The 16,561-nt window shown below is 40.5% G+C and overlaps 1 protein-coding gene across 2 annotated transcripts in view; it reads right to left on the reverse strand.

Annotated features, from left to right (window-relative positions):
• The window catches only part of LOC136886401 (BRCA1-associated protein), a 66,104-nt gene that overhangs the window by 32,635 nt on the left and 16,908 nt on the right, over positions 1 to 16,561 (reverse strand). For both annotated transcript variants that reach the window (XM_067159175.2, XM_067159174.2), the window contains 4 exons: positions 15,912 to 16,101; positions 11,684 to 11,949; positions 8,362 to 8,505; positions 8,122 to 8,278 (listed from right to left, as the gene is read on the reverse strand). In XM_067159175.2, the coding sequence (XP_067015276.2) occupies positions 8,122 to 8,278; positions 8,362 to 8,505; positions 11,684 to 11,949; positions 15,912 to 16,101 (757 nt within the window). The remainder of the gene's footprint in view (positions 1 to 8,121; positions 8,279 to 8,361; positions 8,506 to 11,683; positions 11,950 to 15,911; positions 16,102 to 16,561) is intronic.

The raw sequence follows: 16,561 nt of genomic DNA on the forward strand, positions 1-16,561 counted from the left end.
CTGAAGTTCAGAAGAAACTTAATGAATGGAACAACACATTCAAAAATTTTGGGCTGAAGATGAGCAAAACAAAGACAGTGGAAATGACCATCAAGAGGGAAGGAACAAGCTCGAATATATTTCTGGAAGGAGCAAAAATCGAATCAGCTTCCCACTTCAAGTACCTCGGAAGCTGAGCCACACCCTCCCTAACTAAAGGACACACATAGTAAATCACGACCATTGTAGGGAAACAAATTTGCCGTGGATCCCCGATCAGGAAGGGCGAAAGACATAGCCCTGAACTGAAAACGTTATTCTCCTCAAACAATAAAAGCTAACAACTGGCACTACTACGGTTAAGAATCCGTATAAATGATAGATGAGAACTTATTGTAATGTAACGTAAATCAAAGGGATTAATTAGATGAAATAACCAGTAATAATAACAAGGTAATACATACATATTCGGCGTGAGCCCAAAAGATAATCGTACCAAGGTCTCGTGACCCCATCTTTTCTTACATGCATAGGGCACAGTTACTCTTGAGATGATAGCATTTATTCCACCACTGACCTCGCTACTAAAAACTGCGAGCTGAATATCATTAACTCAATCTTTATTCAATCTTTCCTTCGGCGAGGAATAGAAACGCAATTTCAAGCGTGGGAGTCATTTTCAATATCCACTCTTATTTTTAACAATACCCCTCACATATCGATTCCCACACACCAAGGAGCAGATAAAACAATAAGGCGATTAAATCAGAAAACTGCCGGACCAAGGAAATAATCCACGAGGGGCAAAGACAATGCTCCATGGAGCAATGAATGCAAAGCTAAACAATAACAGAAAACATGGACCTGCACACGGCCATGAAAGAAATAAACCAACATGGCGAGCTCCAGGTCGTAAACAACTAGGATGCACACCGTACAAAATAAAGACTTCGCACCCAGGAGAAAAGAGGCGCGATAGGAAACAAATAGGCATAAATTCAACAGACCGATACGTCATCTTGGCACTCAGCTCATTCATCTACACATTCATTCAATCGCGCGATCCCTTTGCCCCCAAAGGCAAATAATTCCGGCAGATTGGTGCGAGTAAATAAAACCAAGGCAACTCGTGGAGTGCAGTTCAACATTTCATCAATAAGGTCTCACGTCAGTAGTAGATATATAGCCCACCTAGGGCAAATGACAGTCGGACATTTTGTGACCCCACGGTCACGCGTAGATCCATCACTTACATACTGCGTACGGCTAGAATAGACCTGGCCGACACACAGACCATACCTCCAAATAATGGCAAAATGTTACATCGAGAAATTCATTTACAATAATCAGAGACCAGATTTTGACGCACCACAATCACCTACACAAGTCATACACATGCCATTCTCGCTTCGAGTACCGAGATGGACTTCGGTCGGCCATAATAAAAAGAAAGGTAATACATCAAATAAATTTAAAACGTTACATTACCGTCAATATCATTCATCGAAGCATGCAAACGATGCAGCAGTTTTGCATAGTTTTAAACTTATAAAACCACCATAAGAAAAGCAAAAACGCCGCTCCTGTGTGTGTGTGACACATCTCTTCTTTTCCCAGCATAAACAGCCCAACATTACTTCAAGGAGAAGATATTAAAAAGGTCTCGCCGAGAAAAGATCCTTCACGCTCGCGACAGAGGGAGCTGTCCTCTGTCGACAGAAGGCTGAAATACAATAACTATAGGAACAGCCAGATATCACTCGTGGAGACATCGGTATAATCACATTAGAAACCATGCTAAATTAGCATGTTTCAAAGCACAATCTCGAAAGACAACACTGTTAGGAAAGAAATATTCAGCAGGACACAGAAAGCATCGAACTTCTACAGTCGAGTCGGAAATCTTCTCTGGGACTGCATAATACCACAGAAAACAATCATGTACCACATTTACTTCGTACCAATCCTCACGTACGGTTTAGAGACATGTACCCTACCAAACAAAGACTTCAGTAGAATCCAAGCAACTGAAATGAGATTCATTAGAACCATGAACCAAACAACTAGAAAGGACAAGATCAGAAATGAAATGAATAGGAAAGTAGCTGGTATTGAGGTTCCTATTATCAGTGTCACAAAGAAACACAGACTTCAATGGTATGGGCACATAATGAGAATGAACAGGGAAAGACCTGCCAGAAAATATTTCGACCTTAATCTCGTAGGAAGAAGACCAAGAAAACGTTAGATAGAGACTGTAAGATCAGATGTGGAGAAGAGAGGATACAAATGGGAGGATGTACTGGAACAGAAGATGTATGAAGACAGGAGGAGATGGCGAGCGCTTGTACACCACACCCGGGAAACTGGAGTTGGGAAATGATGATGATGATGATGATGATGATGATGATGATAAAATTGGTATGAAGTACTGATTGAACATCACCAGCTTTGATTTTGTTGGTACTTTGGTGTCCCAGAGGAGTGTTCGTACTTGGTGGTAAAAGTGAGAGCTATTCTGCACTCTGTTTCCCACCTCCTTTGTGACTAGTGTATCTCGAGGTACTACACTGCCGAGGTATGTAAAGCTTTCCACACTTTCTAGTCCTAGTGGATGATTTCCTAGCATGATGTTCGCTGGTAGTCCGTCTCCCAACATGTGCAGTGTTTTACAGTGGAACCTCGATTATCCGTTCCCGGAAAGTACGTTTTCCCGGAATATGCGTTCAAATTACGTGGTCCCGAGAGCATCGTAATTAAATCACGTTGTAAAAGTTCCGCATTATCCGTTCCTCGAAGAAACGATTTCCCGGATCAACCGTCCAGAAATTCCAGTCCCATCAACGCTAAATCCTCGATCAATCGTTTTTTAATAAACTGTATCTCACGAAAGGACGGCTATGGCATATTTATGGATCTTGGCGTTCGGCGGTGAACTTGCATAAGGGACCATCTTAGCATCGCATTCGGGTGGTATTGTTTAGAGAATCTCGGAAAACCATAGGGCAGAGTGTGGCCACAGCAATTGCTAGAAGACACGGCGCATTTCTACAGCTCTGCGTGAAGACGGAACGAGTTTCGTCAAATGTTCGCACTTATAAAACGTCCATATTATGTCCAGGGTTAGATGTTTTCTTATTTACATTTTTTCGATCGTACTGCCGAAGGGGTTTTCGGCACTTTGCTCAGGGCACTGCAGACCTAAGTGGGCTTTCAGGCAGGAATCGAAACTGCTCCTTAACACAAATTCAGTATTTTTATATTATCGTACATGATTATGTTAGCGAGACGAAAACAGATGTTGCACCTTACATTAAAAAAAAAAGAAAGCCATGGGAGGTCTTGGGATTGCCTATTACTGTTACTAATGTAAGACTGGGAATTTTACGTTTTCGTGTTAAAATACCAAAAACCGCAGTCGTTTTACTTGCGCACGTTACATTTTAAATGATTGGTATCATTTCAAACTCGTACTGACATGTGCAGCGAGCGCACTTTCCAGATGACCTCAAGGTCACGAATAACCGTAATTTCTGAAGTTTTGATATTTCTTTTATCTTTCCAATTTGATTGGATTTGTGACACGCAGAATTTAATATAATGTATTCGAGAACTTTTAAGAATCGATACTTACATTCGAAACCATGTTTTCGAGTTCAACATAACCTTTAAAAGTCGATGTAGGCCTAATTTGCGCGGTACGAGATTTCCAGAAACTGACTACGAACAGACCAAATTACAATGAAAGATTAAGAAATGAACGGATTTCGCCATCATTTTGGGTGCTTTTGTATCTAATATGCTTTATTTTATCAGATGAGAGAATTAAAAGCTACTTGTGGTCGATTGTCGTTTGGCTTGGCGTTGTTAGATTTTTCGAAGAGTTTGGCTAGCGTAATCAAAGTTGCTGAACTGAAAGAAGTTTTCACGGGAAACTGACGAAGATTCCCCTGTAAAATTGAATATAAAGTATCGAGATTTTGAACTCGCGTACCGGTAATTAATGCGGTTCGCGGTCTAACATGCCCGGCTCTCATCCAGAGGGCCCGGGTTCGATTGCGACCAGGTCAGGCAATTTTACCTGGATATAAGTCTGGTTCCAGGTCCACTTAGCCTACGTGATTACCTTTAATTGTGGAGCTACCGTATCTAATGGTGAGATGGCGACCCCGATCTACAGAGCCAGGAATATCGGCCGAGAGGATTCGTCGCACTGACGATGCGCCCCTCGTAATCTGCAGGCCTTCGGGCTGAGCAGCGGTCGCTTGGCAGGCAAAGTCTCACTGGGGCTGTAGTTTGGTTTGGTTTAGGAGTTTTTGTAAGATTATAATTATACATATTTCATTTTTGTGATGTTTAGCCAAATTGATAGTTTTCATTCATTCCCGGATTTTCCATTTTCCCGTGTTGTACGTTTTATTTTCACGGTCCCTCGAAAAACGGAGAATCGAGGTTTCACTGTAATATGTTTTAGCCCCATTTCATTGAACAACACATATTCAAGCTCAAACCACACAAAAATACACACCTTCCTTTATGTTAATTAATCTAAGAAGTGCTTATGACACCACAGAAGATTCATACACTCATCACCAAATTAACGTGCAGTTTCTTTAACAGGACATCCTTTTTTAAGATGTATTAATTTTAAGAATTCCTAAGAAGGGTAAATTATTTTATTGTGCGTTGATTTTAACATGACATTCCACATTTTTTTCAGTACACATTAATTTTAAGGATCCTGATGAAGGTTCGTGTTTTTTTAAATGTATATTTTAAGTACGGTATATCTCTTAGTTTATAAGAGAATGATTATTATTTACCACTGTATGTCAGCTGATGGCTTCAGACAAGCTGAAACATGTACTGACCAACGTAACGAGTAATACAAGTATTTATTAGCTTGACCTTAATTATTTTGTAACAAGATCTTTCCCTTCCATGATGTGGCAAATAAAACTGTTGTGTCTCATTAAATCGCCAAAATGCTTCACGTTCCTTTTCTCAATTTCCCTCATGAGATCTATCGTTTAATTTATCGGCACTATCCTGTTGCTTTTCTTTCAGTCCAGCTTGTTCAGTTCGTTTCCAAAACCTCATTTCAGCTGCTTCTAGCCTACCCTTTGCTTGTTTTCCTAGCATGAATGAAAACCTACAACCTGTTTTCCAGGCAGTGACAGGGTCAGGGATGGAATGAATAAAGCCCCCATCTTGCGGCAAGGATAGGAATTGTGCCGGCTGCCGAAGCCTGACACACTCCTCTGGGGCAATGATTAATGAATGACAGATGAAATGAAATTATATTGGAGAGTGTTGGTGGAATGAAAGACGACAGGAAAAAAACAAAGTACCGGGAGAAAAACCTGTCCCACCTCCATTTTGTCCAGCACAAATCTCACATGAAGTGACCGGGATTTGAACCACGGAATCCAGCGGTGAGAGGCTGATGTGCTACTGAGCCACGGAGGCTCTGTTTCCCTACCATATGAGCCAAAAATTACCCTATTACACGGAAAGTTACAATTTTATATACAGTAGAAATTTGTTATAGCGAGAACCCTGTTGTAACTATAGTTCTTTTATGTCCCTCAACAATTCCTATATTAAACTGTGTAATATCCTTTGTTTAAAACAATTAGCCTTTCATTGATTCATCTGTTATTATGAGTGGGTGATTTAGCAAGTTATTTTTTTCTGTTATTGTTATTTATATACTCTAGCATAAATAAAAAGTACCAGGTTGAAGGAGTCTGGAGAATCCTCCCCAATGAAACTGTCTATCGAGAGACTGACCCAGTTACCAGCACGATGAAGAAGAAAAGAATCTCTTTTTTCTTTCACATCTTACGATTACCAGAAAACAGGATTTTACGACAACTAGTGATGAGAAATCTGGGAAAGAAAACAGGAGGGCATTGGATCAAAGAAATTCAAGAGGATCTCCAAACAGTTGGACTCGAAATTAGAGATGCAGAGAACAAGAATAAAATTACCACCCTTCTTAAGAATCACGAATTTTCAACTGAAATGATGCACAGAAGGCCTGTAGAGATTTCAGACGAATTAAGAACACTGCGATCAGAACGAATGAAGTACTGGGCAGATAAGAAGAATAAAACAGTACAACTTTCAAAGAAAAAGTGTACATGGGAATACTCAAGTGGTCCAATGAGGCCAATAAAGTTAATAATAATAATAATAATAATAATGGAGAAAAAAGGCCACTACAGCATGGATTAAGGAAACAAAGGAGGATATGGAAAGGTTAAGCATCTTGGAAGACCAGCTGTTAGAAAAGAATAGGTTTAGGAACACACTGAAGAATTTGGAAGGTGTTCCATCCGCAGGAAGAACTAGGAAGACCGGAAGAGCCTGGACAGTTGAACAACGGAAGCAGGCCAACGAACGCATGAAGGAGTACTGAACACAGAGAAAACTCCACACAAAGAGAAAGAAATGAAGTTGTAGCGTGATCCTTAGTAGTCCATTCACTTGTTAAAAAAAAAAAAAAAAATACTCCAGCATTTATACTGAACACAGTCTATCATCTTCCGTATGGAATCCTTGCTATGTCCATTATCGAGACCTCTCAATGTCATTTAAAGGCGTTGTTGATTTGCATAAATAAACGTTCAAATTAAAAATGTAAGGGGAAGAACATGTTTTTGCAAGAAGTGTGTAAACAACATTGTCAATAACAGCTGTTAACTTGTTAGAAATAAAGACTAAAATAAACTAGCTCGTAATTATTTTCACAATTTTCTTTACGTCACACCGGCACAGATAGGTCATGTGGTGACGATGGGGTAGGAAAGGCCTAGGAGTGGGAAGGAAGTGCCTGCTGCCTTAATTAAATTACAACCCCAGCATTTTCCTGGTGTGAAAATGGGAAACCACGGAAAACCATCTTCAGGGTTGCCGACACTGGGGTTCGAATCCACTATCTCCCGGATGTAAGCTCACAGCTGCGTGTCCCTAACTGCGGCCAACTTGCCTGGTTCACTTAATTTTAATACTAGGAAGAAGGAGGAGGACATGGAATCATGGATATGTTCTTTGGATTAGAAGATGAAGGAGCTGCTGCGACTGACAGAAGATTTATCTCCCATATGCAGTTATCAGATTGTGCCTCTTGTAAGGGCTTCTGATAGGTTCACCTGCATACACCCCAGTGGCAGTGGGTAGGGTCTGACACATCCCACTCTGACGAGTCTAGTGTCAGACCTAAGACGAAACACTGGTTAATAGAGCAAACGCCTGAAAAGCCTTACATCTGATATGTTTTTGACATTTTTGACAGGTCAACGAACTGGCAGCCAGTTGGAGTCATGCCAATGATAGAGCGAAAGAGCAACATTTTTTCCAACACCTTGCAGTATATGCTGGAGGGGAGACAAAGCAGGACATCATTAAGGTAAGTTCCTGATTTCAAGTTCATGAGTATTTAAACAGAAATAAACATAAATATTTGAGTGTGATTTGATAGAATTGACAGAATCTGATAATGTTCTTTAACGAACAAAACATGTTATTTTATTATAATTTTTCTTTCTCAAGCAAGGCCTATAATATTGTTACCATATGTTCTTTTTTTTCCCTCCAGATAGTTTATACATTTATTAATTAAAATTGGTATCAGCAGACTGAAAAACCTAACAGTTATATATATTTTTTTTAAAAAGCAAGTTTGGAAATGATCTGCAAAATTTTTATTTTTGAACAAACTAATTGCCGTTTCATACTCATTCTTTATTTTTTGGGTATCTTTTCAGACATTTACGAAAAATCGGATAACAAGTACATCTTTTACTGTTACAAATTATTGCTATAATGAACTTCTACTTTTTTTTCCTATTTGATTTACGTCACACTGAAACAGGTCTTATGGCGAGGATGGGACAGGAAAGGCCTAGGAATGGGAAGGAAGTGGCCGTGGCCTTAATTGAGGTACAGCCCCAGCATTTGTTTGGTGTGAAAATGGGAAACCACGGAAAACCATCTTCAGGGCTGTCCACAGTGGGGTTCGAACCCACTATCTCCCAGATGCGAGCTCACAGCTGCGCGCTCCTAACCGCACGGCCAACTCGCCCGGTATGGACTTCTACAGTGTACACATGTCTTTATAAGGATAACATACAGCACCTCTTTCTTGTTGGTAGTGGCATTTCCTTCGCCCTCTACCAGCTTGCCGTCCCCCTTATTCTGCAACAGACGATGCACAAAGTTGTCGCCCACATAGTCCCACACACGGTTATTACCCAGCTGCATGGAGTAGCAGTGCTGTGTCTGGAGATAATGCCTGTACACAGAGAAGCACATATCAAAACTGTACCACTATAAAGGGAGCGAGCGAATATTACATATACCGTCTTTTATACTTACTCGTAGGCATGTCCCTGCACGTAACGGCCACAGCCCACATGGCCACAGATGAGACAAATCCATAGCGAGTCTGCAGAGTGGCACTCCAAGCAGCGATTGTCAGCTACAAGCTCAGGGGTCTGCACGTAGCGGCACACAGGACAGCTGCGTAACAACACAAATGGTTGTATAACTCATCATCAATGACAAGTACTCACACACAGAAAGATAGGAACATATTCCAAGTGACCAGAATGTGAGTTATCCATGTACACAGTGCGTCCAGTCCTACTGTGTGTCTGGGCAAACAGCTGCTGAAACCTCACGAGTACAGAATTGCACTAGGAAAGCTATGGTTAATAACAGGCTTTAGTATTCCACAACAAGTGTTTATTTACGATTTGTATGTGTGTATAGAATTGGCTTGTGCTGTAAGATTATTTCAAGAATAAAATTGCACTCTTACATTTTCTCAGTTACACACAAAAGCATGGAACCACGGATATGTTTCTGAGATTAGAAGATGAGGGAGCGAGTATATAATCTTTCATAGGTAATACATTTCATATTATTCTGTATTGGAGAGCATAATGTAAAACAAGAACTAAAAGGTCTTGCCTTAACTTTATGACATTGACTGATGATGATCTCTAGCAAGACCGAAACTGGCTTCAAATATATGTAACTTTTTTAGGTTACAATAAACGAGTATTGGATAGGTGGAAACCTTTTTGTTCTTGTTTTATATTACACAGAATCTTTGGTAGTTCCCCTCTTAGTAGGCTCTTACAACATCCAGGGGTTACAGATAATGCATCTTTCGACTGCACCCACAAGGGAGATAAAGAGTTCCGATAAATCAACAGAACTGGGGTAAATCAGACCTCGTACTTGCACATAAATCTATACAGACCAAACCACTTCCTATTTTTTCCAGTTAACCGAGATATCACAGCTTGTTGCTGCTCTCGATGAGAAGTGTTTTTAGTCTCCTCCTTGAGAATCTTAGAGATGTGTCTCCTCAGTAAGACACTGAGAAGTCCTCTAGCTTCTTGGTGCATGAACTCTCATTTTCCCTCCCTAGTAATTACTACAGTGGAACCTCGATTATCCGTTCCCGGAAAATACGTTTTCCCGGAATATGCGTTCAAATTACGTGGTCCCGCGAGCATCGTCATTAAATCACGTTGTAAAAGTCCCGCATTATCCGTTCCTCGAAGAAACGATTTCCCGGATCAACCGTCCAGAAATTCCAGTCCCATCAACGCTAAATCCTCGATCAATCGTTTCTTAATAAACTGTACCTCACGAAAGGACGGCTATGGCATATTTACGGATCTTGGCGTTAACGCCCCGTCACTACGATAATTAAAGCAAGTACCGTACTGTACCGGTACTGGAAAAGCGATCGGTGGTGAACTTGCATAAGGGACGATCTTAGCATCGCATTCGGGTGATATTGTTTAGAGAATCTCGGAAAATCATAAAGCAGAGAGTGGCCACAACAACTGCAAGGAGACACGGCAGATTTCGACAGTTCTGCTTGAAGACGGAACGAGTTTCGTCAAATGTTCGCATTTATAAAACGTCCATATTATGTCCAGGGTTAGATGTTTATATTTTAACATTTTTTCGATCGTACTGCCGAAGAGGTTTTCGGCACTTTGCTCAGGGCACTGCAGAGTAACTGGGCTTTCAGGCAGGAATCGAAACTGCTCCTTCTTAATACAAATTCAGTATTTTTTATATTATCGTACATGATTATGTTAGCGAGACCAAAATAGATGTTGCACCTTACATTAAGAAAAAAAGAAAGCTATGGGAGGTCTTGGGATTGCCTATTACTGTTTAGATCCTAAAGAAAGACTGGGAATTTTACGTTTTTGTGTTAAAATAAAAAAAAACCACAGTCGTTTTATTTGCGCATGTTACATTTTAAATGGTTGGTACCTATCATTTCAAACTTGTACTGACGTGCAGCGAGCGCGCTTTCCAGATGACTTCAAGGTCACAAATAACCGTAATTTCTGAAGTTTTGATATTTCTTTTATCTTTCCTATTTGATTGGATTTGTGACACGCAGAATGGAATATAATGCATTCGAGAACTTTTTTTTTTTTTTGCTAGGGGCTTTACATCGCGCCGACACAGATAGGTCTTATGGCGACGATGGGATAGGAAAGACCTAGGAGTTGGAAGGAAGCGGCCATGGCCTTAATTAAAGTACAGCCCCAGCATTTGCCTGGTGTGAAAATGGGAAACCACGGAAAACCATTTTCAGGGCTGCCGATAGTGGGATTCGAACCTACTATCTCCCGGATGCAAGCTCACAGCCACGCGCCTCTACGCGCAAGGCCAACTCACCCGGTCGAGAACTTTTAAGAATCGATACTTACATTCGAAACCATGTTTTCGAGTTCAACATAACCTTTAAAAGTCGATGTAGGCCTAATTTGCGCGGTACGAGATTTCCAGAAACTGACTACGGTATGAACAGTATACCGGAGACCAAATTACAATGAAAGATTAAGAAATGAACGGATTTCGCCATCATTTTGGGTGCTTTTGTATTTAATGTGCTTTATTTTATTAGATGAGAGAATTAAAAACTAGGCCTACTTGTGGTCGATTGTCGTTTGGCTTGGCGTTATTAGATTTTTCGAAGAGTTTGGCTAGCCTAATCAAAGTTGCTGAACTGAAAGAAGTTTTCACGGGAAACTGACAAAGATTCCCCTGTAAAACTGAATATAAAGTATCGAGATTTTGAACTCGCGTACCGGTAATTAATGCAGTTTCGCGGTCTAACATGCCCGCTTCTCATTCAGAGGGCCCGGGTTCGATTGCGACCAGGTCAGGCAATTTTACCTAGATATAAGTCTGGTTCCAGTTCCACTCAGCCTACGTGATTACCTTTAATTGTGGAGCTATCTAATGGTGAGATGACAACCCCGATCTACAGAGCCAGGAATATCGGCCGAGAGGATTCGTGGCACTGATCATGCGCACCTCGTAATCTGCAGGCCTTCGGGCTGAGCAGCTGTCGCTTGGCAGGCAAAGTTCCACTGGGGCTGTAGTTTGGTTTGGTTTAGGAGTTTTTGTAAGATTATAATTATACATATTTCATTTTTGTGATGTTTAGTCAAATTGTTGATGGTTTTCATTCATTCCCGGATTTTCCGTTTTCCCGTGTTGTACGTTTTATTTTCATGGTCCCTCGAAAAACGGAGAATCGAGGTTTCACTGTATTTACTGTTATAACAAGGGGAACTTCTAGAGATATTTTTCTTAACCTATAAATGCTAACCTGATATTTTCGACAATTTGAAGTCAAGCTATCACTTACGTGGTGTCTCCCCACTTGGCAAGGCAGCTGCTATGGAAGGCATGGTTACAGAGTATTGTAAGAATTCCATCCACTGATTCATCCATCCTCTCCAGACATACGGGACAAGTGGGCAGTTCTGTGTGACCTGTGGGAGGTACACCGCCGTCATTTCCTTCTCTGATGGTCTCCACACGGGACACAAACACCAGGTGACAGCAGCAGTCTGGTTCTAACGAATTGAAGGGCGCACCGTTGAAGGTCGAGTAGAATTCGGAAGCTGCTTGCTGGAAATTATGATCATATGATCGGTAATTAAGAAGTTGTAGGTCTATAAAGTCCCAAACTCTCAATAAAAAGAATGCCAAAAGAGTTGGGATCCTACACTATCTGAATGTTAAATATCATTAGGAATGACAAACTTGAACTAGATTAATTCCTCACCATTCATCAGGGTTTCAGCTTAAAATGCGAGGAGGAAGCATTCTTTCCAAAAAGTCTATTAGGTTTTCCTTTGTTCAGAAAATATATGTTTTGGAGTGAAAGATAAGCAACACCAATTTAAAAGATGAATGTCCATAGTTGGTGGCCTTTTATACTGACCCAAACAACAGACAATAAAATCTAGTTTTGTAAAGTAATTTGTAATATCCCAAACTTGACACACGTTGGACCAAGTCCCTTTCTTCTACTTCTTCTGCCATATCCCCCCTCCCCCGCACTCTGATAGGACTGTGGGCATGATCTGCGTCACAATCATGGACTTAGCCCGGATTTACGATGTATTCTTGTACTACATGTTTCTGTAGTGGTTGGCAGTGTATTGTGTTCAGATCAAAAATTAGATAGATGGCTTTTCCGGCGTTTGCTCTATTAACCAGCGTTTTGTCTCAGGTCTGACACTAGACTCATCAGAGTGGGATGTGTCAGACCCTACCCACTGACGCTGGGGTGTATGCAGGTGAACTTATCAGAAGCTTATTTATGAAGCACAGTCTGATAACTGCATTGCTTATCCCACTCTGATGAGTCTAGTGTCAGACCTAAGACGAAACGCTGGTTAATAGACCCGTATGCAGTTATCAGACTGTGCTTCATAAATAAGCTTCTGATAAGTTCACCTGCATACACCCCAGCGTCAGTGGGTAGGGTCTGACACATCCCACTCTGATGAGTCTAGTGTCAGACCTAAGACGGAACGCTGGTTAATAGAGCAAACGCCGGAAAAGCCATCTATCTAATTTTTGATCTGATTTTTGATATGCTCTATTGGTGGAAAAGAATCTAATTCCCTCCATGGGAACTTGGAATTTCCATTTGGAATTGCTAGGCGGGCATTAATTCCATTGTGGAGTTTTATCTCCCGTATGCAGTTATCAGACTGTGCTTCATAAATAAGCTTCTGATAAGTTCACCTGCATACACCCCAGCGTCAGTGGGTAGGGTCTGACACATCCCACTCTGATGAGTCTAGTGTCAGACCTAAGACGAAACGCTGGTTAATAGAGCAAACGCCGGAAAAGCCATCTATCTAATTTTTGATCTGATTTTTGATATGCTCTATTGGTGGAAAAGAATCTAATTCCCTCCATGGGAACTTGGAATTTCCAAGTGTATTGTGTTGTCGGTAAACAAAGAGAATTTTGGTAAGACAAACTCCCCAAGTCAAAGAATTATTTAACTAACATTTTGTTTTTGAAATGTACAGGTTTTGGCTCTTTAAGCCATTGTCATACATAAAAGCAGCGTAATTTGCAGATGATCTACTAATATGGGGGAACAGTGAGAGTGAAGTGCAGGAACAGCTAAATGTATGGGAGAAAGTAGTGTCAAGAACCGAGCGTATAATGGCATGACATTAAGAGAGGAGCAGTTGAAAAGAGCTGAAAGCTTTAAATACCTGGGAAGTGTAATGGAAGAAAATTGAGGAAACAGGATGGAAATCAAAAAAAGAGGAAGGTGGGCAAATAGATTCTTTAAGTGTGTGGGAGGACTCGTATGGAACAGGGATATACCACAGAGATGTAAAGGAATTGTCTACAAGCCTAATTTGGTCCCAATTTTGACATATGGATTAGAAATGTGGGTGATGAAGGAGAGGGATAAAAGTAGAATACAAGCAGAGGAAATGAAGTTTGAAAGGTTCCGAGTAGGATTAACAAGAGGGAAATTACTCAATTCATCAAGGCAGTATTATTAGACGTTTATGTTTTCTAATGATACGAGTAAAAACCTGGAATCAGAAATAAAGCCTTAATGTAGATGATACTATATAGAGTAATAAATAAGATTTAGAGCAACTACAAAAAGACATTGACAATGTTGTGAGATGGCCAGGAGACAAGAGTATGGATTTTAAACGGGATGAAAAATCAAGTTGTGAGTTTCACGAAGACAAAGTCATCTCAGTTTTAATTACTGCATTGATGGGGTGAAAGTTCGTCATGGGGATCACTGTAAGTACCTAGGTGTTAATATAAGTAAAGATCATAATGATGATGATGCTTGCTGTTTAAAGGGGCCTAACAGCTAGGTCATTGGCCCCTAAGGGTACTAGGTGGAACAAAAAAGACAGGGTAATTAACATTTCAAAATATGCCAAATGACTAGAATTCAAAACAAAACATGATAAAATTTATTGTGAAATTAAAATAATCAGTGGATCTAATTCAAAATGCCGTATTTTCTGATAAAATTATAGAAAATATAGATTACAATAGAATGAGGCATTGCCTTGAAGTACAGTGATATGTACCATTCAAGTTGTTCTTGCTTGTTGTTTAAAGGGGCCTAACATCTAGGTCATCAGCCCGACCATTCAAGTTAGAAGTTAAGATAACCCATTAAAAACCCGAACACAAACTAAAATAGAGTCAATGGAATAAAAGCATAGTTAACAAAAAAATAAACACTACTAGAAAATACACCTTTATACATGATAAAAAAGGCCACTATCCCTCACAAAGCGAATGACGAGGTCTGCTGACTGCTCGTCATCTCGTAAGACGAGGGAGTTGGTACTCGGGAGATTTAGACTATGGCGCAGATTGGCCAGGTCCACGCACTCCGTAAGGAAAGATCTTCAATCAGGTAATCAGTTAAACAGGATTGTAAATAAAGGATACAGGTCTCTTCACATGGTTATGAGTGTATTAAGGGGTGGCAGTGAGGATGAAAAGGAGAAGGCATATAGGTATCCGGTAAGATCACAGAAAGTATGGTTGTAATGTAGGATTATTTAATTCGAGAACTGGAAAAAAATTCCAAAGAAAACCAGCTTGATTTGTTCTGGGTGAATTCCAACAATAGAGCAGTGTTATTATGAAAATGTTCAAACTTTGGGCTGGGAAGACCTGTGAGAAAGGAGACGAGCTGCTCCACTAAGTGGTATGTTCCGAACTGTCAGTGGATAAATGGCATGGAATGACATTAATAGAATAAGTTTGAGTGGTGTTTGTAAAAGTAGGAAAGATCACAAGATGAAGATAGAATTGGAATTCAAGAGGACAAATTGGGGCAAATATTCACCTATAGGAAGAGGAGTTGGGGATTGGAATAATTTACCATGGGAAATGTTCCAGTAAATTTCTGAATTCTTGAAATTATGTAAGAAAAGACTAGGTAAACAACTGAGAGGGAATCTGCCATCTGGGTGACTATCCTAAATGCAGATCAGTGGTGACTGATTGATTGCCTAGTATATTAAACACATGTTTAATAGGATGGAGAATGGAACTTGAGGAAATTGATGTAGCAACTAAGAAAACATGCTAAGAGGTTTCACTCTTTTTTTTTTTTTTTTTTTTTTTTTTTGCTAGGGGTTTTACGTCGCACCGACACAGATAGGTCTTATGGCGACGATGGGATAGGAAAGGCCTAAGAGTTGGAAGGAAGTGGCCATGGCCTTAATTAAGGTACAGCCCCAGCATTTACCTGGTGTGAAAATGGGAAACCACGGAAAACCATTTTCAGGGCTGCCGATAGTGGGATTCGAACCTACTATCTCCCGGATGCAAGCTCACAGCCGCGCGCCTCTACGCGCACGGCTAACTCGCCCGGTAGGTTTCACTCTAACGAGTCAGTGGAGTTAAAGTTAAGCTAGTTAAAAGGTAGTACTTATATTGTACCATAAGCTAACTGGTTTGATTTATGAGTTGTTCAGAAGTCATAATGTATTGAGCTTAACTACTGTTATGGATTCAAACAATGAAGATTTTTATTTTCTAGGAAAGTACTCGTCTAAACTGACCTGTGTTCTGAAAGTAAGCAGAGCCATATACTGATTGGGTGAACCATCTCTCACAATGCGCAGGTGTTGAATGTCGCCATGACACGCTGCAGTGAAGGTGAGTAAGTCGTGACAGGTCATGGCTGCAGGTACAGCGAGGATGCAAACGGTCTGGCTCCTCTGGGCCGCCCGATCCATTGAAGTATGTTCACTGTAAGCATACAGAGCACTTACAGTATATGTATGTGGGCTTTGCCCTTTTTTTAACACCTTCTACGATCTAATATACGGTACTAATACATCTTGCACAGCGTGTAATTAGAATTATTTTTTTAATTAGGAATTTTTTATAATACAACACAGAAGTTCCTATGAAATGTAAAGAGATAATATACAAAATGTTTTCTTCTTCCTGATACGTATCTCCTTACGCAGGTCGTTCACACAGCCTCTTCCAATCTTCTCTTTTTTCCCCACATTTTCTTGTTCATCACTGTCTGCCACTGTAGTCCTCTCCGATTTACGTCATTCTCCACCTGATCCCTCCATCTTGTTCGTGGTCTTCCAATGGGTCTTCTTCCAGATTCTGTCCATTCCAGAGCTCTTCTCGGTAATCTTTCTTGTCCCACTCTTTTGACGTGGCCAAACCAATTCAGCCTATTTCTCTCCAT

This window comes from Anabrus simplex, chromosome X, assembly GCF_040414725.1.
Source record: "Anabrus simplex isolate iqAnaSimp1 chromosome X, ASM4041472v1, whole genome shotgun sequence".
Taxonomy (NCBI): Eukaryota; Metazoa; Arthropoda; class Insecta; order Orthoptera; family Tettigoniidae; genus Anabrus; species Anabrus simplex.